Source organism: Moschus berezovskii, chromosome 10, assembly GCF_049115385.1.
Source record: "Moschus berezovskii isolate FMDL1 chromosome 10, NW_MosBer_1.0, whole genome shotgun sequence".
Taxonomy (NCBI): Eukaryota; Metazoa; Chordata; class Mammalia; order Artiodactyla; family Moschidae; genus Moschus; species Moschus berezovskii.
Window position 1 is genome coordinate 108,534,945 of NC_142469.1, and position 23,286 is coordinate 108,558,230.

Consider the following 23,286-nt stretch of genomic DNA (forward strand, 5'->3'; position numbering starts at 1 on the left):
GGCGCGGCGGGGACAGCGCGCGCGCAGCGCTCGGGGAGAGGGGCCCGCGGCAAGGAGCTCTGCCTGCACTTCTCATTAACGGTCTGGAGGCCATTTCTCTTCCTTTCCTACCCCCCTTTCCTTTCTCAGTCACGAAGGGGACTGAAAGAGACGCAGGGAAAGTATCGGGAGGTGCCCGTGCTCTCACCACCTCCGTGAACACGGGGCCAACTGGGTCTCGGCGGAGGGCCGGCTCTACTGTGAGCTGCCTGGGGAGGCGCAGGGCGCCTGGACCGTCCGGGACCGCCCTGCCCGTCTATGGACCTGCTTCGGTGCAGCTCCGGGTTCAAGAACGTCCACCACCCGGTCCTCCTTCGAGGGCCGCACTGGGGATGGGACAGCCTGGCTACTCTACCTGGGGGCCACGGGGCTCGTGTCCTCGGTTTGGGCCCCGAGGGCCACGGTCCCGCCCCCGCCCAGCGCGAGCAAGGCCTCGCCTCGGTCAGAGGCCGCTGCGTGCGCTGAGGGTCAGGGAAAGCAATGCGCCGGCCGCCGGGCGGGCGGTCCAGTGCTACCGCTGGGCCGTCACGCGGCGGCTGCTTTACACACAGGGAGTCTGGCTGGAGCCGGCGCTGACATCCCCACACACTTGGAAACATTTTGTTCGCTGAACATCAAGGCCAGAGCTTAAAATGTTGGGGTTTTAGAAACGTAGGGCTTCCCTGGTGGCTCAGCTGGGAAGAATCTGCAGGCAACGCGGGAGACCTCGGTTCCATCCCTGGGTTGGCAAGATCCCCTGGAGTAGGAAATGGCAACCTGCTCCAGTATTCTTTCCTGGAGAATCCCATGGGCAGAGGAGCCTGGTGGGCTACAGTCCATGGGGTCGCAAAGAGTCGGACATGACTGAGCACACACACACATACCATAATGTAGCTTTACAATGAAAGGGTGGTTCACTTCTGCCAGGATGTCTCTCTCCATCTTTGACCTGACTCGGTCCCGAACTGCAAGACAGAAAAAAAAATGAAGACTTTCAAAGGCAGGAGTCAGGTTCTGGAGAATGTGGAACACAAAACTTTAGATATAGATAATTTCCCACTTTTTTTTTTTTTGGTCACAAACTTCTCAAACAGATACAGAAGTTTAAAGAGCAGGCTGAATGGCCACTCCTGAAGCCTCCACTTGGATTCAACAGCTGCTCACATTCGGGCACGTTTTCTCTTGCCCTCTCTTCCCCACATATACACACGTTTTAGCCAAAAGTCTGATAATAAATCATCGACAGCATGACCTTCCACCCCGGCTGCATTTATAACACATGCAGCAGCTCCGAAGAACAGGACAGTCTCTTACATAACCCAAATGCGCCTGTCGCCCCTAAGGAAACTAACCCTCATTCCATAAATCACCCAGGGCCCCACCCACATTCCAGCCCTGCCCTCGGTCATTCACAGCTGCTATTTTCCAGCATAGGGTTCCGTCAAGGTTCACTCACACCTCTGATGGGTGATTTCCTTATTCCTTCTGCTTCTAGAGTAAAATGGCCCCGCAGCTTTCCTGCTTGCACTTTCTGTGGGCTTTCGGGTTGAGTCCAGACCAGTTTTCCTATGGATTGTCTCTGGCTGTGTCTGATTGTGGCTTCACTCGTTGCTCTAACTCCTTTAGCTCATACGATCCTTGCTTGGGTCATTTAGGGTCACAAGATGCCCATTTTCTCATCTCTGATGGGACTAGAAATCAAGAGGAACATCCCTTCTCTCACCCTTCCTGAGGATAACTATGGATTATGGATTTTTAAAACACGAGTCTGTTGTAACGAATCACAGTATCATTCTTTTCAGTGCTGACACTGCCCAAAGTTTAGCCATCTGGGAACACAGAGTAAGTTTTGAGGCAAAAACAAATGAAAAACAAACAAAGTCAGTGCTTGAGAGTAAGAACAATGCCAAGATTCCCACGAGCAAACTGGCACGCCCCGGGCAGCGTCCAGGTGACCTCCTACAGCCCCGCGTGTGTGAAGGCGGAAACCTCCCTCAAGAATTCCAAAGTGTGACAAGTATGATGGATATCACCCTCAGAATCAGGTATTTAAGTCATTCACTCTTTGGCCTTTCGACATATACTTAAACCTGGGTCTCCTGCACCGCAGGCAGATTCTTTACCATCTGAGCCACTAGGGAAGCCCTCTATTTAAGAAGTCCTTCTCAAAGGATGGGTATAATAGGGGGAAAAAAAACACACAAAAAATGGAAAATAACAAGAATGAGTGAGGATGTGGGGAAGCTGGCGGGAAGGTAAAATGGTGCAGCCACTGCAGAAAACCACCTGGCAGCGCATCACGAAGTTAAACACAGAAATACCATACGACCCAGTGCGTCCATTCCCCACAGAACTGAAGCAGAGATTCCAACAGATCGCATACACCCACATCCACAGCAGTGTTAGTCACAAGAGCAAAACAGGTGGAGGCCACCCAAGTGCCCAGTGATGGACGGCTGAAGAAACAAAGGGGGCGTGGCTGTGCGGTGGAACATTACTCAGCCCTGAAAGATGAAAATTCTGACACACACTGCAGCAGGAACAAACCTCAGAAACACTACGCTGAGCAAAGTAGGCCAGACACAAAAGGGCAAGCCCCATACGGTTCTACTTACTCAGGACTGAGGATGCACCAGACAGAGCGCCCCTGGCAGAATCTGTGCGGCTCCATCAGGATGGACCCGAGCCCAAGCTCATTCATCACCTGGTAGTTCTTTCTTATTTATTTTTCTGAAAGTATGGTTGCCAAGAGGTGGGGGGTTGGTGGGGAGGGATGGACTGGGAGCTTGGGCTGAGAAGAGGCAAACAAACTGCCACACCCAGGATGGACACACAAGGTCCTACTGGAGAGCACGGGGAGCTCTATTCAGTATCCCGAGATAAACCATGACAGAAAAGAGTATACAAAAAGAATGTGTGTGTGTGTCTAGCTGAATCCCCAGTGGCTCTGACCCCAGCTCTGCCGCCGCTCAAAAGAACAGCGAGGGGACACACAGGACAATCCCCAGGGAGACGGTACATGGAGTCGCTCCGTTTCCTGCCTGTGCCGGGTTATGGGCTCTGGTGGCTCCGCCAGGGGCAACACCAAAGAAAGGGATTCTGGATACGAAACAGACCCTGGATCCCTCCCTTCAGTAAAAGACGCAGAGGAGGACGGCTGAGACCCTGAAGGGGCACGTGAGTGGTGGGGTCAGGACGATGCCCCTCCAAACACTCTCCCAGGCTGAGCAGGAGGCCCTGGATGAGCCGCATAGAAGGACAGGGGTCGCAGCAGTGCCAGGGGCCCAGGGCTGCCCGCCCCCCAATCGGGGCAGGCAGGATGCCCCTCGGGGCAGCTCCTCGGGGCGGGGGGGGCCTCGGCCGATGCACTCAGGCTCCTGGGCCGTGTCCTTGACCTCGGGGAGCCGGGCAGACTGGGGAGGGGCCACGGGAGATGGCTGTCCGCCCCCCAGGAAGTCCTCTTCCGGGAGAAGCCCCCCCACCCATGACGTGATCCAGTGGAGCAGGCGGCCAAGGAGACGGGACGCTGTGTTCCTACACCCTTCCTGCCATCTCCTCGCAAAGCTCACTCCGTGACTCCAGTTAGGAAAATCGAAACATTCTGTAAATAGGGTTGATGCTATTATCATTGAGCTCAGATCTCTGTGGAATGAGGAGCACTGCTTAGTCACACAGCTGATGATGGTGTTCGTAATGGAAAACAAAGGTCATAATAAGCCTGGAGACAAAGTCAGAAAAAGACACCTTATATTCAGATTTCCAAGGGGTTGTCCAGTGAAAGTGGAAAAATAAATATATATTCCCTCTCTACATTTTACACAATAAATCCCAGCTCTATTAGAGAGGTAAGTGTTTTAAAAAGCCATGAAAATGATAAAGATGAATCAAATACTTATCTGAGGTTTGGGTGGGGATTCTTTTATTTTTAAATAAAAGCAATGAAAGAAATAACATAGGAAAAAGTGATAGACTCAGTTAAAAAACAAATTCCCTATCCAAAAGGTCATAAAAAATTAAAAGGCTAACAAAAAACTTCGAGATTATCTAAAACAAACGGCAAAAGGACCAGGAGCCTAAATACATCTAAACATAATACTAAATACATACTAAACATAATACTCTTACTATGCTTAAAGAAACAGAGGAGAAACCAAGACGCCAGCTCCAACGGTGAACTTAACACAGAGACGATAAACACGCTCGTCTGGGGACCGTGCTTTCACAAAGAGGTTTGTGAGACTGGCCCCAGGGCAGCAGCTGGCGAAACACATGCCACTGGATCCAAGGCGGCAGGGCCAGGAAAGGCTGGGCGCGGCCACGGCAGGACTGGGTCACTGCAGGTGGCCTACTCGGGGGGCGACTGGGCCGGGCTGACACCGTGGCGAAGGACAGCTGTGCCACAGAGGGCCCTTCAGAGGTGAGACCGCGGGCATGAGGCCGGCCCTCCGAAGGTGACGGGGGACCTGGGGCTGCACCTGCCGGCTTAGCCCTGCAGGGCCCGCAGCCCGCCCACTCAGGGTGGTGGCTGTCATTTGGGCCATCGGTGATGGAGCGAAAGGCCTGGAATGGTGCCTCGGCCACCTGAGGGGCAGCTGCAGAGCCGTCCCTCCTCTGAGAAAGAAACTGACATGACAGCAAGGGCCTCATTTCTGATGCTGTCTCTGCAGGCTTAGGATTCCAAGGGATTTTCAGCCCTAAGACTGAGATGCAGAAGAAAAGAAAGGAGCCCAGAGAGATGCTTCCTTCACCCTTCCACTGTTACCGGGTCTGAGGGTTACAGAAACGACGAAACGCTCACACAGCCTGAGGCGAAATGTCCCCCAACCATCTCCTGCTGGGTGGATCCAGACCAGCTCAGCGCCTGGAGCCAGGCCAGCGCCTCCCTGAGATACCGACTCTCTGGTATCCCACACGTGAGTCCAGAATCAAGCGGGGCTTGACACTGTAGATGCAAAAAGTCCTCATGTTCCAGGCTATTTTGAGATTCACTAAGAAATCGTAGGGGGCTTCCCAGGTGGCCCTAGTGGTAAAGAATCTGCCTGCCAATGCAGGAGACGCGGGTTTAGTCCCTGGGTCAGGAAGATCCCCTGGAGGAGGAAACGGCAAACCACTCCAGTATTCTTGCCTGGAGAACCCCATGGACAAAGGGGCCTGGCGGGCTGCAGTCCATGGGGTTGCAAACAGTTGGATGTGCGACCGAGCACGCACACACACACGCCACAAACAGTAGACAGCAGGGAGAGATGAGCATCTTCCGTGCTTCAAACCACCCCCGTGGAGGATTAGGATGTGGTTTCCATGGCTGCTTTTGTAACCGACCTCCTTTAATTATACTGTTTTCACATTATATACCCTGTCGTATCATGTCACTATGTCACATTGTATTCTATTATACAGACACTGTATTTCAAAAGAAGAGGAAGGCTGAGATAAAATCCAATGTGGTCTTCTCAGTCACGGTGGAGATGAGAAATGGCCAGCTAGGAGGTGACCTTGGGAAGGCCTGGGTGGGGTGGTGGGAGGAGGTGTGAGCGTACAGCAGCCCCCCAGGGAGCACACGGCACGCGAACCTGCGTTTCCCGCGGTCACTGGGAGGCCCGAGCCTTTTAACTGGAGCCAGACACCGGGCTGGCGATGAACTCAGCCTCCACCCGGCTGAGTGACCACACTTACCACCTCCCGGCTCTGTCCTCAAAATCCTGCCGGCTCTGAAATTTTGCCCTGAGCAGACCCCGAATGCAGAATAAAAGTCCCTCTTCACACAGGATCCTTTAGCCTTCAAAGGTCAAGTTCACAGCACAGAGGGGCTTCCCAGGGGAAGCTGTGCTGCTCATCACACCAGAGAAAAAAGGGAGAAAACCCGAAATGATGAAAATTAAAGTGTCACCCACGTTGACGATCACATCAGGTACCACTCCTCAAGATTTGACTTTCCATTTCTCTACACCAATCGAAATTGTGGAACCAAGGCTGCCACAGTTACTTAACTAACTTCTTTGCCAGAGACTCTGAGTGTTAAGTATTTAGTCCGTTATGCTTGCACGTTTACAGGCATTAAAGACGCAAACAAACGAAAACATTTATTTCCTGCTTTTTATCTACTATGTAAGAAATACAGTTCTGGTAGGAAGGTACACATAAGGACATCAAGGCGTGCAGTCCCAGGCTGAAGCGCTCTACCTAAGGGCGACGCTGGCTCGGTCCTGTTTGTCTTAGGTCACCGTTGGGAAAATAGGTCCCCTGGACAGTGAACACCCCAGGGACAGCGGGGTGAGGCTTCCTGATGGGGAAACGATGCCCTGTGGGTGGGGGGCAAGGCTGGTCCCAGGTGCCCCTCACCTGGGAGGGGATGCACGTGGAACCCAGATCCCACCAGCTCTGAATCACGCGGTTCTCAGTGTGTGGCTTGACTGCCTTGCACCTCGATTTCCTCATCATAAAATGCAGCCAACACTACCATAAGGGCACTGAACACATGTGCTTGGAATCTGCCTACTCCCCTCCCCACCCCCCACCCCCCCAAGGAATCTGCAACCATCCAAATGTGAATGAAATGACAGAAAGGAATTAGCATGAAAATAACATCTGTTCAGACTCAGGCAGTGACTAAGGCAGTGTTTTTCTAACAAAGCATCTCGGTGTAAGAGAAAAGGAAACAGAATGGTGCCCGAAACACACTCGGAGGCTTGAAGCCGAGCGGGCTAGCTCTGACGGGGACTGTTCACGGTGCAGTCAGTGGCAATGGGACCCATGCGTTTCTGTCCTGTACGTGCCGACGCTCCAGGGATGGAGTCAGAGCTCTCCTCGATGAAAAGACAGAGGAGGGACAGCCTGAAGTCCAGAGACACCCTGAGAGGCTTCTCTCCTGGCCACGCTCTTGCTGGAACCCACCCGCAGCCGCCAGGAAACACAGAGGTGCCCAGAACCTTCTATCAGTTACTTTCTAAACATCGAGATTTTGCCAGGATACTTTTTCCTTTAGAATCAACAGGTCACAAGCCATTTCCTTCAAAGTAGGAAATATGTTTCTCCTCTGGGCTTAGAAAGTTGACTTATAGAGCAAACAGCTGAAAAGTTAGGCGTGAGAACACAGGTGAAGTCCTGTCGGAAGACTACCACTGCAGAGACACACTGCACAATAAAAGCCCTCTCCACGTTACGGAGAGATGTTTCAGTTCAGTTCAGTTCAGTCGCTCAGTCGTGTCCGACTCTGTGACCCCATGGACTGCAGCACGCCAGGCCTCCCTTTCCATCGCCAACTCCCGGAGTTTACGCAAACTCATCAGTTCTCACTAAAATGAGAATTCTACAGGAGGAGCCGTCCTGGGGTGGGTGCTTGTGGTCCCCATCAGGTGCCGGGCATCCCTGGTAACTAACGTGACTGGTGGTGACCAGCTCCATCACAGGCTCTTCAGGGAGTTGGAGGAACCAGGCCTGGACACAGACGTACGTCTTTCTAAACAGACGGCGAGGAACGCTCAACGTTCCTCTTCCTCCCTGCACTCCATCAGACCTAACGCAAACCTAGACAAGAAGAGACACACCTCCAAAGCCAGTCTCCAAGGAGAAGAGGCCCAGAAAGGAAGGGAGGGACTCTGAACCTTGTGCTGGCTGCGCTTCACGTGCGTGGATGAGCTTAACCCTCACATCAGCAGCATTGTAAGGGAGGCTCTATCACTGCGATCATCTCAGTTAAGGAGGAACCAGCGGCGGCCGGGAGAGGTTACCGGAGGTGGCACAGCCAGAAGGAACCCCAGGTCCAGCATTTGCGCTTCCAGCCACCACATAAGTGTCCCCTCACTGGCGGGGCACAGGGGACACCTGTACTCTCATGCCCAGGCCACGTCCGGACCTGACACGACCCCAGTGCTCTGTAAGGGTCCCGCAGGGCCCTCCAGCCTGCGGTCCCGGCTGGGAACCACCTTGTTAACGTGGGTGACAGTCCCCGCTGGCTGGTCACTATACAGGGGACGGAGATCCGTCCTGCTTCATTCTGGGCTCAGGTATGGGAGCATGTGCTCTTTTAAATCAAATTCCCCTGCAACACAAGGTAGGGTGTCGCCCTTAGGGATTCGTTCTTTAGAGCTGTCACCTGCGGTCAGTCAGTGTTGAGACATGAACACAGACACGCTGTCAATTAGAGACGCTGAACACTTTGAAAGGCTCCTTTAGCAGTCGGGGGGTGAGCAGCACCATCCGCTCGTGGGGCCTGCGGAGGCTGGGGGTGCGGATGGGACGGGGCGGCTCTCCCGCAGGCTTGTCACCCCGTCAGCTGCTTCAGCAGTTGACATTTTCCTTGGAAATGGCGTGCTGCCTCGTTACAGAAAGAGGGGTAGGCGCCTGACGCCTCCAAACTCTTCGAAAGATGAAACAGAGCCATCAGAGACTATTCTCTGCTTGTCAGGTTACTCGGAATCCAAATGGCAACCACGCTCCATCCTGCACGTGGGACGGTCACCCACGTGCCTGGGAAACAACCGGGAGGTTTACAGTCATTCCCATGAGTCTCCCACCCTCCTTCCGTTTCCCCCCCAAAATAATTTCAGTCTTCAGGTGCATTTTCCTTGGGTGGCTGTCTGCACCCCAGGAGGGGGTGTGACCTCTGTCACCCACGTTGCTTTTCCAACACGTTCTTCTGATTCACTAATTAGCCTGCAAACTGGGGCTGCTTTGAGGATGGAGAACGGCTTGTGAATATTTGAATCTCTCAGGCTGACGGATGCAGAGGTGTTGGAGCCAAAACAAATCTCAACAGCCCTCTTCTTGCACACGTGATGGGAAAGGAAGTTCTAGGAAGGTCAGAAGCCCCCTTGGTGGCTCAGAGGACCTGGCCACATTTGGGACGCGTACCTGGTCCCCCTCTGATGGGTCCAATGACCACCTCACACAAAGGACTGTTTTGTAAAACTTCTATATTTTCTCTTAGGAAAACAAGTTCTGATTGCATTTCTGGGGAAAAGAAATCTGTTCTTTAGTGACGGATTGTTGTGAAAAGTCGAAATAGATGACACAAAATTAATGTTTGGTTTGGAAACTGGTTTTGAAAGGAGCACAGGAAAGGGGCAGTTTCTCTGACTTTATGCTTCCGTGAGCCGTTCTCACAGCGTAAAAAGGATTTCACACAGTCAAGCACATCGTTCCGGAATATTATGCAAAAAAAACCTTCATGTTATACAAAGTCAAACATGTTGTATGTTTGTTGAAAAGTTGGAATACAGAATATAGAGATGAAAATAAAAGCTCCCAAAGCTGCTACGGCTGTTTTTGTTTTGGCTCATTTCCTACCAGTATGACATATACTCAGTATTTGTAAATATACAGGCATCTACCTGTGCTCACGGAGACACTCATGCTTTTGTTAATAACAACATCTCGATTGTTCCGTCACACAATTCATATCTTGCCTAACGTGTGTAACCTTGCATCAGGAGCACTTTCTCAAGGACGCTGAATCGGATTATAAACAAATGTGGAGGCACGCATACCCATGAGGCTAAAATCACTGAGATGAGTGTTTGCACCGGGGCTAAGGGCTCAAGGCTGAGATCAACGGATGGGCTGAACAAGGACAAGCAGGGTGGACACACAGGTTCCCCCATGGCTCCGATTCTCTCCTACCTTTCCTTCTTCCTTAGGGGCAGGAGGAAGGATGTGATGGGAAGGAGGAGGGCGGGGAGCAATGCCAGGTGCTGAGCACCTGCTGCCGAGGTTAATGGGATCTGCGGATGGAGGGGTGATGGCAGGCAACTACCAGGTTACTCGGCCAGAGGATGACCTAGCAAGGCGCCTGCTTCGACCTGCCCGTGTCTTCAGCCACAGGGAGCTGCCCGCTCTGTGTCTGAGAGGGTGAACCTCTATGCGTTGATGATGAAAGTGTGGGTTTTAGCAAATGGCCATGTCACGCAGCAGCTGTTCATTTCTAAAAATAGCAGCTTTACTGGGAGACATACACCACTCAATCCCCCCAGCTACAGCGTGCAGCTCAATGGTTTTCAGAATATTCGGAGCCGTGCAGCCAGCACCAGTCATAACACATTCTCATCACCCCTAAAAGAAACTCACGGCCAGTCGGTCATCCTTGTCTCCCTAACCTCCCAGCCCCCAGCGACGATTCAGCTACTTTCCGTCCCTGTGGATTCGCCTCTGCGGGATTTTCACCTAAATAGAATCCTGCAGCATGAGCGACATCATGACTGGCTTCTTTTTATCCAGAACCTTGTTCTCAAGGTTCATCTGGGCTATACGATGCATCGGTATTCATTTCTTTGGATTGCCAAGTAATATGCCACTGTTTGGACACACCATGCTTTATTTATCCTCCAGTGGATGGATGTTGGGCGTCTGTCCACTCTTGTCTACTGTGAACTGACTGATGCTGCTTTGAACATTCATGTGCAAGTTTTTGTGTAGATGTATGTTTTCATTTCTCTTGGTTATATACAAAGGATTGGAACAGTTGAGTCATATGCTAACTCTGTTAACTTTTGAGGGAGTGCCAGAGAAGCTGTTCATTTTCTAGACATTCTGATGATCCGGAATTAACAAATGTCTAATTTGACTTTCTATTTCTATGAAACTACTGTTTAGTGATGAGATTATTTTATTTAAAGTGAGGGATAGAAAGTCAAAAGCTGCTTTATTTTCTATATATCTTTTATTAACAACGAATGATTCTTTAAAATTATATTATTATGGAGATCTTGGTCAAGTTCAACTGACAATTTTAGAAATGTTATTACAGCTACAATAAAAAATGTTCCCTATAAGTAACATGGCTTAAATTATGTGGCTGAATCAAAAACTCCAGTGTCTGAAATAAACTCGAATGCCTACATCACAGACCCCAAAACTTCTGTGTACAGAAGAACTACTGGGACAATTTGTTAGAAAAGTCAAATTCTAGGCTCTGCCCCTAAGAGATTATGATCTAGCAGGTCAGGAGAGGGGACTAGGAATTACTTTTAACAATGTTCCTCAAATAGGCACAGGTGATTCTGACGCAGGCTCTAGTCTGACCAAAGTGTGCACTTTCCGTATTTTCCTCATGGGCCATGCTGACAATGTCACCCTGATCCCTGTTTCCTATAAAATGTTTTTTAATACATTAAGTCTCACCCACCTTCTAAATCCTTCTTGAATGAAGAATTTCGAAAAACTCTTTTCTTCCTTTCTACCTAAGACATTTAGGCATATATATATATATATAAAATTCGATCTATGCATTTACTGTCTTATCTTATTGGTTATATGTGGTTCAAAAATAAATCTTATTTACAAGCTAGACAGGAAGTGCCCTGAAGGTGAACCAGTGAAGTTGTTCAGTCGTGTCCGTCTCTTTGCGACCCCATAGACTGTAGCCCACCAGGCTCCTCTATACATGGGATTTCCCAGGCAAGAATACTGGAGTGGGTTGCCATTTCCTTCTCCAGGGGATCTCCCCGAGCCAGGGATCGAACCCAGGTCTCCTGCATTACAGGCAGACACTTTACCATCTGAGCCACCAGGGAAGCCCCGTCCTGAAGGTAGAGAATGATATTATTTTTGTACTGCCTCCTGCATGCAGGTGCTGAGGACATTGTGATATAAGACCTAAAAATTCAAGAAAGACCTGCTTTGACATCTGAGTTTCGTAGGCCCCGAAGTCCTAATCACGTCCCCTGCCTTTGTCGGATGTGCCCCCCGCCCTACTGGAAGGCTTCCCAGGTGGTGCTAGTGATTAAGAACCTGCCTGCCAAGGAAGGAAGCGTAAGAAACACGGGTTCAATCCCTGGGTTGGGAAGATCGGGTTGGAGGGCACGGCAACCCCCTCCAGTGTTCTTGCCTGGAGAGTCCCACGGACAGAGGAGCCTGGCGGGCTGTGGTCCACGGGGTCACACAGAGTCGGGCACGACTGAGTGACTCTGCACGCACCACAGGGATTCCCCATGAGCCGGATCGATGTGCCCCATCTGGTCTTCAGCCTAACGGGTTCAGTGCCCTGCCAGCCCACTGCTGCTGCTGCTGCTGCTAAGTCGCTTCAGTCGTGTCCGACTCTGTGCGACCCCATAGACGGCAGCCCACCAGGCTCCGCCATCCCTGGGATTCTCCAGGCAAGAACACTGAAGCCACAGAACAGTTCTAACAAGCCCCCCACATTCTCCCTGCCCTCTTGTCATTTATTATGCAGCCTTCATCTCATGGACGCTGCGACTTGCTCCACACCTGCCGGAAACCCATGTGGCGGGTGCCCTCCCCCCGTGAAGAGCATGGGTGAATGACAGACTCCCCATGTCTCCTGTCCAGGCCAGGTGCTGTGTGGTCAGCCTCTTCTCACCATTTAGGACCCGGGATCCCTTCCTCACCCCGGAGGTGATCAGAGCAGATGGGGCTGGTGCTCCGTTCTGCGTGTTACTGCCTACATGGCCACGCACTGGGCACAGAGGTTTCAAATAACAGCTTATTTGACCTGTGTTATGTGCACATTCTTGGCTGGGAGGTGCAGTGGGAGGACTTCAGAGGGAGGGAATCAGGTGTTGGACTGAATTTCTAAAACCCAGTCTGGGGGACGAAAGAGAAATAAAACAGTCGTGAGTCACATTTTGTTTAAAACTGAGCAGTCCAGCCTGATGGATGGATTCAGGCTGCTTTGTCGCCAATACAACCGAGACAATGTGCTTCTGCTCTCCTCCTCAGCGCTCCTTCCCACAAATGGCATGTCACAACCAAACATATGTGGAGGGTGGTATTTACACAATATGGCTTTCCCTCTGAAGACTGTGCAAGTTTTTTAGGGAGATGTTAAATATTCAGGGACATGTTAGTATTGTGTATTATTGATCAGAGAGTAACGTGTCGACATCCAGAAGTCAAGCAACACTAAACGGGGTGGCTATAGCCCCTCATAACAAGCAGAGGATAAACTACGGTTAGGTACTTCTTGCCCTCTGCAACCCCTCACCTTTCAAGGTGGCCTTCTTAAGAACCTTCATTGCGTAGAGCTGTCCAGCATCTGATCCCTTGACTTTCCTCACCAAGAACACCTAAGGAAGAGAACACAGGACATCTGCAGTTGTTAAAGACAGCAAACTCATTTTTCTTATTTGATCTGACAAGGGAATACACTAGGGAGTGTGGGAAATCCCAATAAAATAAATATGCTATAGGAAAAACTTAAATGTAACATCTCCTCCAACATCTAAAAAAGTTTCATCTAATTTAATACAACCCTATGAGGACCCATCAGAGAAGGCAATGGCAAGCCACTCCAGTTCAGTTCAGTTCAGTTCAGTCGCTCAGTCATGTCCGACTCTCTGCGACCCCATGAATCACAGCACGCCAGGCCTCCCTATCCATCACCAACTCCCGGAGTTCACTCAAACTCATGTCCACAGAGTCGGTGATGCCATCTAGCCATCTCATTCTCTGTCGTCCCCTTCTCCTCCCGCCCCCAACCTTTCCCAGCATCAGAGTCTTTTCCAGTGAGTCAACTTATCGCATGAGGTGGCCAAAGTATTGCAGTTTCAGCTTCAGCATCAGTCCTTCCAATGAACACCCAGGATTGATCTCCTTTAGAATGGACAGGTTGGATGTCCTTGCAGTAAAAGGGACTCTCAAGAGTCTTCTCCAGCACCACAGTTCAAAAGCATCAATTCTTCGGTGATCAGCTTTCTTCACAGTCCAACTCTCACATCCATACATGACCACGGGAAAAATCATAGCCTTGACTAGATGGACCTTTGTTGGCAAAGTAATGTCTCTGCTTTTTAATATACTATCTAGATTGGTCATAACTTTCCTTCCAAGGAGTAAGCGTCTTTTAATTTCATGGCTGCAATCAGCATCTGCAGTGATTTTGGAGCCCAAAAAAATAAAGTCTGACACTCCAGTACTCTTGCCTAAATCCCATGGATGGAGGAGCCTGGTAGGCTGCAGTCCGTGAGGTCGCTAAGGGTCAGACACAACTGAGCAACTTCGCTTTCACACACTGGAGAAGGAAATGGCAACCCACTCCAGTGTTCTTGCCTGGAGAATCCCAGGGACGGGGGAGCCTGGTGGGCTTCCGTCTATGGGGTCACACAGAGTCAGACACAACTGAAGTGACTTAGCAGCAGCAGCAGCATGAGGACCCACGTTATGTGTTCATCTTAACAATTATATTTGTTTGGGGCACTATTCTCTTTCTATGAAACACTGTATCAGAGGTAATTGTTGTTGTTCGGTTGCTAAGTTGTGTCTGACTTTTTGCAGTCCCATGGACTGCAGCATGCCAGGCCTCCATGTCCATCACCAGCTCCTGGAGCCTGCTCAAACTCATGTCCATTGACTTGGTGATGCCATCCAACCATCTCATCCTCTATCACCCTCTTCTCCACCTGCCCTCAATCTTTCCCAGCATCAGGGTCTTTTCCAGTCAGTCAGTTCTTTGCATCAGGTGGCAAAGCACTGCAGCTTCAGCTTCAGCCTCAGTCCTTCCAGTGAACATTCAGGGTGATCTCCTTTAGGACGGACGGGTTCCATCACCGTGCTGTCCACGGGGCTCTCAAGAGTCTCCTCCAGCACAGTTTGACAGCAATCAGTTCTTCGGCACTCCGTCTCCTTCATGGTCCAGCTCTCACATCTGTACATGACCACTGGAAAAACCACAGCTTTGACTACATGAAACTTTGTCAGCAAAATGAGGTCTCTGCTTTTTAATGCACAGTCTGGCTTTGTCAGAGTTTCCCTTCCAAGGAGTGAGCGTTTTTTTAATTTCATGGCTACAGTCATCTGCAGTGATTTTGGAGCCCAAGCAAACAAAATCTGTCACTGTTTTCATGGTTTCCCCATCTATTTGCCATGAAGTGATGGGACTGGATGCCACAATTAGTTTCCTGAATGTTGAGTTTTAAGCTAGCTTTTTCACTCTCTGCTTTCACCCTCATCAAGATGCTCTTTAGTTCTCTTCACTTTCTGCCATTAGAGTTGGTTTCATCTGCATATCTGAGGTTGTTGATATTTCTCCCAGCAATCTTGATTCCAGCTTGTGATTCATCCAGCCTGGCATTTCCCATGATGTACTCTGTATAGAGGTTACATAAGCAGGGTGACAATATACAGTCTTGATGTACTCCTTTGCCAATTTTGAACCAGAATAGCACCTTTCTTTGTAAAAACAGAACACTTGTTTAGAAAACCAAACTGTCTTCAGAAGTTTTCAGGGAGATAGATCACTCGGTTTATCGTAAATATGCCCTGTAAATATCCACAGTGAAGCCTACCCTGAGAGTCCCTGCCAGACAACACAGGCCAGACTGTGACCCTCAAGAAGCTAGGTTCTCTAGTTTTCCTCATCCATGTTTTAGCTTTGAGTAGCTGAAGTATACAGAGAGAGCTGGTTCTAAATGGCTCTTATATATTGTCATGTGGACACTTAACAACATTTTCTGGAACACATTTTGACATGTTTTGTGAGGGAAAACCAAGAAGAAAAGACAACTCTTTGAGAGGCTAAGCTTAAGAGTCACATTCATAATTGTTAAATGAGGTTAGTAAAAAACCAACCAACCAACCTAGGGTATCCAGTAGGAAAGAAAAGTACCTTCTGTACAGATAGAAAAAATAGAGTCCAATTTTTCTAATAGTACTTCCCAACAGATGAAAAGGCTGTGGTCATGACTGACACCCACACAGAGGACGTGTGTCCAGGAGGCAGGCGTGGCGCTGCCCACGTGGCCCTGACGGGGGCCTTCATCAGCCTTCTGAGACAAGAAGACCCGTCCTCACAGACACATGGGGTTCTGGCTCCAGGAGTCATGCCCAAGTGTGGGGCTGTGGGAAGGGCTGCATCGTCACCCCCCAACCCAGACAGACTCAGGACACCAGATGGCGGTGGGGAAGCAGGGGCCTGACCGCAGCGCAGACCAGTCTGCCCCGCCCCTGGGAGACATGCCCCGCCCCTGAGAGACAGCCCCGCCCCAGGAGACACGCCCCGCCCCCGGGAGACGCGGCCCCGCCCCCCGACACAGTCCCCGCCCCCGGGAGACTCGGCCCCGCCCCCAGACGCAGGCCCCGCCCCCGGGAGACGCGGCCCCGCCCCCCGACACAGTCCCCGCCCCCGGGAGACGCGACCCCGCCCCCGGAGACACGGCCCCGCCCGCGGGAGAGACGGCCCCGCCCCCGGGAGGCACCACCGCCGTGGGAGATGAGGCAGGTCAGGAGGTCGGCGTCCAGCAGCGCACGGGTTTGGCCTCCGCATCAGCTGCTGGGGTCACCGCCTGCTCTTGGGACCATCAGCTGCCTCTGGACCCGGGGCTCCCCACCCCGCGCCTTCGTGACCGCTGTCACCCAGGGCCCCGGGGACACTCAGGCCAGCGGGAACACCCCTTGCCCTCTGCCCAGCAGAAAGGAGGGCCGAGGCGGGCAGGACAGTGTCGCTCCCCGGGACGGACGCTGCCCCTGGGGCTAGGATTCTAGCAAATCCCGGGCAACGAGAAGCAGGCACGCTCCTCTCCTGGGTTCTGGAGGTCAGTGTCCCTGGGAACATTTATCGTGGGAGGCGTGGGCCGTGCCCCTGTGCACGTGTGCGCCACACAAGTGTTTGCTTGGCCGCGGGGACCTGGGCCTCTCTGGGAGCCGGGTCTCCTGTCCCAGCCCAGAGAGCTCTGTCTGGGAGCTGGCGAGGAGCCTCCTGACAGGCGGGCAGAACTGTGGCAGGAGTGCCCAGGGGGACGAGCTGAGAAACCTGAGCGTTCCCAGGTGGGCCCTTCTCCTCTGCCCATTGGATTTCCCAGGCAAGAATACTGGAGTGGGTTGCCACTTCCTTCTCCAGGGGAGTAGAGAATAACGTCTACTTAAGTCCGCGCTGAACCTCATTCACGCGGCAGCTGACCACTACGATTCAGTTTGTGTGTGAGTCATCTCCAACTCTTTGCGACCCCGCAGACTGCAGCTTGAAAGGCTCCTCTGTTCATGGGATTCTCCAGGCGAGAGTCCTGCAGTGGGTTGCCATTTCCTTCTCCGGGGGATCTTCCTGACCCAGGGATCCAACCCAGGTCTTCCACATTGTGGGCAGATTCTCTACAGTCTGAGCCATAGATTCAGTTTACAAGATGTCAAACCTTGCAGAGATCTCGTCACATAAACCTTCTTTGTTTATTGCATTTCAGGTTTTAAAACTTAGATGATGGATGGTAATGGCTATTTATAGGGCTTCCCTAGTGGCTCAGACAGGAAAGAATCCGCCTGCAAAGCAAGAGACCTGGGTTGGATCCCTGGCTTGGGAAGATCCTCTGGAGAAGGAAATGGCAACCCACTCCAGTATTCTTGCTTGGGGAATCCCATGGACAGAGGAACCTGGAGGGCTGCAAACCAGGGGGTTGCAAGAGTTGGACATAATTTAGTGACTAAATCACGAACACAAAAATGGCTATTCATAATGATCTATTTTTAAGAAGACCTCAAAAGACAAGGAAGAACCTCATTCTCCCAGTATTTGTCCGGGTCCTGTCACACACCAGGTCCTGTAGGAAATGCAGCAGGAACGGCCCCATGGCCAGAGAGCAGCTAACAGGAGACAAAACACCTTGAGAGAAACAGCAAGAGACAGTAACGACAGACTTAAAAGGTGGAAGTAACAGTGAAGACGCGGGCTCTGTCCGCTCAGGAAGAGCTCTTTCGCCACGGCATCCCGGACCGCTCGTCTCTGCCCTCTTTCCTGACTCAGGAACACATTCTGACGCAGGACAACAAGTTCCCAAACAACCTGTCATGTCAGTCTCAGCAAAGACAGAGGCGGCATCTCTAGCACTTAATCCAGGTGACTCTTCACGACCTCCCTCCTTTTACTTTTAGAACCCTTCTCCAGCAGCTCAGTCCCGACTCTGCAAAGCCCTTCCTCGAGCCACGTGGAGACACAGCCACCTCCCCCTGAGGCAGACGCGCCGGCTCTGGCTGAGTTGGGGAATCTGTAGCTGATGAAGGCTAAGCGCCTGCAGGAGATGCCACTACCTCTTCCTTTTATTTCTCTCCACTTACTTGCTTTACTTTTAATCTGTTTATCTCTTTATTTATTAATATCAGAAGATTTTAATCTTCTGTGCTTTACTTTTTTATGCTTCGTCTACTCATGGCTTTTTTCCTACTGTTCATGGGGTTCTCACGGCAAGAACACGAGAGTAGTCTGCCACTCCCTCCTCCAGGGGACCACGTTTCATCAGAGCTCCCCTCTGTCTCCAGCGGTCCTCCATGGCACAGCTAACAGCTTCACTGAGCTACGCAAAGCCCTCTGCCATGACAAGGCCGTGAAGGCGTACAACAAGGGTGCACACTGTCACCGTGCTTATATAACTTATATGCAGAGAACATCATGCGAAAGGCTGGGCTGGATGAAGCACAAGCTGGAATCAAGACTGCTGGGAGAAATAGCAATAACCTCGATATGCAGATGACGTCACCTCTAATGGCAGAAAGCCAAGAGGCACTAAAGAGCCTCTTGAGGGTGAAAGAGGAGAGTGAAAAAGCTGGCTTGAAACTCAACATTGAAAAAACTAAGATCATGGCATCTGGTCTGATCATGTCATGGCAAATAGATGGGGAAACAATGGAAACAGTGACAGACTTTATTTATTGGGCTCCAAAATCACTGTGGACAGTGACTGCAGCCATGAAATTCAGACGCTTGCTCCTTGGTAGGAAAGCTCTGACAAATCCAGACAGTGTATTAAAAAGCAGAGATATCACTTTGCTGACAAAGGTCCATATATTCAAAGCTATGGTTTCTCCAGTAGTCATGTATGGATGTGAGACCTGAACCATACAGAAGACTGAGCACCAAAGAACTGAAGCTTTCAAACTGGTGCTGGAGAAGACTCTTGAGAGTCCCTTTCACTGCAAGGAGATCAAACCGATCAACGCTAAAGGAAATAACCGTGAATATTCACTGGAAGGACTGATGCTGAAGATGAAGCTCCAATACTTTGGCCACCTGATGTGAAGAACTGACTCATTGGAAAAGACCCTGATGCTGGGAAAGATTGAAGGCAGGAGGAGAAGGGGATGACAGAGGATGACATGGTTGGATGGCATCACCGACTCAATGGACATGGGTTTGAACAAACCCCAGGAGATGGTGAAGGACAAGGAAGCCTGGCGTGCTGCAGTCCATGGGGTTGCAGAGTTGAACACAACTTAGTGACTGAACAATTGCAACAACATAATCATCGCTGGGAAGGAAAAGGGTTCCGTGTTACGAAGGTTATCATTCCAAGGGGATTCTGCCTAACCCCAGGATTTCACTTGTTTCCCAAAGAATGTTTTTAAAATAAAAATTTGCAGGAAATTGGAAAAGGTGTTTTCTCTGAGGAAGGCATTGTCAACGTAGCTTTTGTTCAGTCGAGTATTGAAAGGACAGGCTCAGATCCATTTTCCTTGACCTCAGAAAGCATCTTCCATCTTTTCTGCTTCTAGGCACCTTGAGAATTGGCAGAGAGGTGCTCAGTGAAGTCAGGGTCACGCAACAGCCCAGTCAACCACCACCTGCCCAGCAGCGCTGGGCTCGCCTGCGAGGGCGTCCAGGTCTCCATCACCAAGGACAGAGGACAGAGCTGATGCAGCTGACACTGTGCATCCTCGGGAAACAAGCGTGGGCGGCGTGTCTGAGGGGAGCGGCGGGCTCCGTGCATGTCATGGTTCTTTACTCCCCTCCCCCTGGTGGCTCAGACAGTAAAGAGTCTGCCTGCAATTCAGGAGACCCGGATTCGATCCCTGCATCAGGAAGATCCCCTGGAGGAGGGAATGGCAACCCTCTCCAGTATCCTTGCCTGGACAATCCCATGGACAGAGGAGCCTGGTGGGCTACACACCATGGGGTTGCAAAGAGTTGGACGTGACTGAAGCGGACTAACTCACACACACACACACACACACACACACACCCTTTTTCCAACCTTTCTAATTAATGGGAAGACAAACCACAACCACACAAACGGGTCTGCCTCTGTGTCTCGGTGACTTTTTACCCCAAGAGACTGAAATCTTCACGTTCCTACTTCAATAAATGCCTAAAACCCATAGGAAATTGCCATTTTTGAAAGTCACCGCATTTTGAATACTGGTAATTTCATATGGTTCAAGCGAACATGTTTGTAGATATATTAGTATTAATAATATAAATACATGTTGCTACCACATTGCCATGTGGAAAAGAAAAATAAAAATATTCTACCTTTTAAGAATGCCAAAAGGGAGATTTCACAAACAAGCAAATTTCCATGGTCTGTAAGAGATTATCTAGAACACCATCAACATACTATTAATCCTGCATGAAATCAACATGGGCCAGATTTCATCTTGGCGCCAAGTCCTATGAAAAAAAGGGGAAATCTGGTGAATATCCACATACCGTACAAAAACAGTGACTTCAAAAAGCCAGGACCCCATCCTGCTTAAACTCTGGGAAAGGCTGGCCTCCTGGTTTACCTCAGGGCCTCATGTTCTAGAAACCATAAGTCTGTATAATTTCTAACAGATACATCAAGGATGTAGAGAAATCAGCATGGCCCTGGAATAACTTGATCTCATGAGAGATCTATTGACATGCTGCTGTATATGGATGCAGTCCTATGTGAACAGACAACTGTTTCTCATTTCCTGAGAGAAATCAGTACTCATTTTAATTTGAAGGCAAAAAGGAAAGAAATGAACAATTCTTCTTCTTGGCTGCACTGGGTCTTTAGCGCTTGGGTTTGCTCTAGTTCTGGGGCAGGGGCCTCTCCTGCTGCAGAGCACAGGCTCCAGAGGGAGGGCTCAGTCGTTGAGACCGGCAGGCTTAGTTGCTCTGAGGCCTGTGGGACCTCAGTCCCCTGCCCAGAGATCGAGCCTGTGTCCCCTGTGTTGGAAGGTGGATTCTTAACCACTGGATCCCCAGGGATGTCCTGAAATGAAGAATTCTAGTTCACAGATTCATCACAGACAACTGCTAGATGGGATTCATGTGCTATTTAATCCACAGAAGAATTATAGAAAGTAGTGCCTATTATTGGAGAAGGAAATGGCAACCCACTCCAGTGTTCTTGCCTGGAGAATCCCAGAGACGGGGGAGCCTGGTGGGCTTCCGTCTATGGGGTCACACAGAGTCGGACACGACTGAAGTGACTTAGCAGCAGCAGTGCCTATTATGCCCATTTTACAGGTGGGGAAACTGAGGCTTGGAGAGGCAGAATAACCACACGGTTTACAAGGAGCGTGGGAGGGGACCCAGGCTGCAGGCCCCGTCTCCCTGCCTCCCTGGCTGACAGTTATGTGAGTGGGTCCCAAAGGGCACCACCTTCTCCACTGCTTTCTTCCCTGTTCTCTTATTTTTTCTTTCTTTTTGAAAAATACCTGTGGAGTGCATACTTCCCAAAGATGTATGGCTCAAGTTCAAGGACCCTCCCAGCATGGAGATGCACTAAAGGCTCATGGAAGCTACAAGGGGGGAGGCGTGTGCAGCATTCCCGAGCTCCACTGCCTCAGGCTGCTGGCCACGCAGAGTGAGGCCACAGCCCCTGTGACCATGGGGCCTGCCCAGTGGGCACTGCCCTCATTCCATCAGCTTGGGCCCACACTTCCCTTGGGCTCAGGGGCCACTTCTGCCATCTCTCCTTCTCCCAGACGTGGGGGACCAGCGGCAGCGGAACGAGGCCCACTTGGAGGGAAGCATGGACTCAACTTACCTTTCCATAGGAGCCTTGTCCCAAAACTTTCAACAGTTCAAACTGGGAAGGGTCGGCCTTCTCAAAGCCCGCTTTCACATGGTGACTGATGTCAATCTCCTTCACAATGCCTTCTTCCTGCAAGAGAAAAACGACAGAAATGCATATCAAGGGGCTCCTCTGGATTCGTCCTCCCAAGTTACCATGAGTTGGGGAGGCTATGGATTTTCAGGATTGGAGTTAAGAGCTGTGACATCACAGCACTTTGCATAATTTGCTTGCTTATTTGTACCAGTGATTCTGTTTGTGAGCCTTAAATTGTGTCTTTTCTCTGTGGATTTGTGTTGTGTGGTCTTACCAATATCTCAATGAAATCCATCCTCCTTCTTAACAATTTGGGCAAAATTCTGGACAGGGAGGAAGGTGGGGACCACGGAACCAAACGAGCCTCTGAGTGCGTGTCTGAGTATCTACACTTCTGTGGCCTGAAGGGCCGTCCGCGGCAGCAGTCGTCTGTGAAATGGGGGTTTCTTTTCTCCTTCTTATGACCTTGCTGCCCCTTATATTCTTGCCAGAGCTGATGGCTCATCTCCATCCCAGAGCTTATATTTCAGAAGAAGCAGCCGGGTAAGATTTTCTGCCAGTTCAGAAGCTTTCCCAGTAGGGAAAAAAAGTCCTTGATCTTGAAATTAAAGCCCTGACAGGAATCACTCCCAATGCTCATCAGAGAGCTTCCTGTCCTGGAGATGCACTGCCCACCTGTCAGGGGCGAGGCTGCCCTGCCACCACCAGACATGGGGGATGCGGAAGCTGGAAAGGAGGGACTTTCCTGAACTGATCTCTGTGCTTCTCCGAGACACCCTTTCCAATCCATCCATCCTTCTGATCCTTCATCCACTACTATGGTTTTAGCCTTGGCTACATACTGAAAAATAGCAGGCCGGGCTGACTGCAAAGCACATCTAAAAACTGCCACCAGTAATTGCACACATAGAGTGTTACGGGCACTCAGTCTTTCCATACACTACTTCTTTCATTTCTTAAAAAACTATCAAGTGAGATGTTATCCTAAGGTTGCCCAGCTGGAAGTATGAGAGCCGGGTTTCTAGTCAAAGTGACATTAAAGCCTCAGGCAAATCAAACTGTAACAGCAGTAATCCCCCTCAGAGATGGATGGAAAACTCAGCTTCTCAGAGTTATAAACTTTGTGACTACTGTCTCCATATAGCCAACACATGGCACCGAGAGAAAGCAGAGGAAGGTCGTCTGGGCTGCAAGACGATCGTGTTTCATTTCTTTTTATTCCAGTGGTTAAAGGAAACCCTTCAATCTTCACATCTTCAAGGATTCTTTTCCATTTTTGTAAAAACAATCATGTTTCTGTTTGTGAAAACAAGCAATGGATATACCGAAACGAACCCTTTTGGGGTCAGTTCACAAAGCTTGTATGTGTGCAGTTAGAACACAAAGCATTTTAATGTAACTACTCCTTGAATATGGAGGAGGAAATGGCTGCCTGCTCCAGTGTTCTTGTCTGGAGAACCCCATGGACAGAGGAGCCTGGCAGGCTACTGTCCAGAGGGTCACAAGAGTCGGACAGACTCAGCAAGTAAGCCACCAG

The 23,286-nt window shown here is 50.5% G+C and overlaps 1 protein-coding gene across 7 annotated transcripts in view; it reads right to left on the reverse strand.

The window, feature by feature from the left end:
* Positions 1–23,286, reverse strand: part of RPS6KA2 (ribosomal protein S6 kinase A2) — a 336,387-nt gene that overhangs the window by 65,976 nt on the left and 247,125 nt on the right. For all 7 annotated transcript variants that reach the window (XM_055433551.2, XM_055433553.2, XM_055433554.2 and 4 more), the window contains 3 exons: positions 21,687–21,803; positions 12,956–13,037; positions 903–983 (listed from right to left, as the gene is read on the reverse strand). In XM_055433551.2, the coding sequence (XP_055289526.1) occupies positions 903–983; positions 12,956–13,037; positions 21,687–21,803 (280 nt within the window). The remainder of the gene's footprint in view (positions 1–902; positions 984–12,955; positions 13,038–21,686; positions 21,804–23,286) is intronic.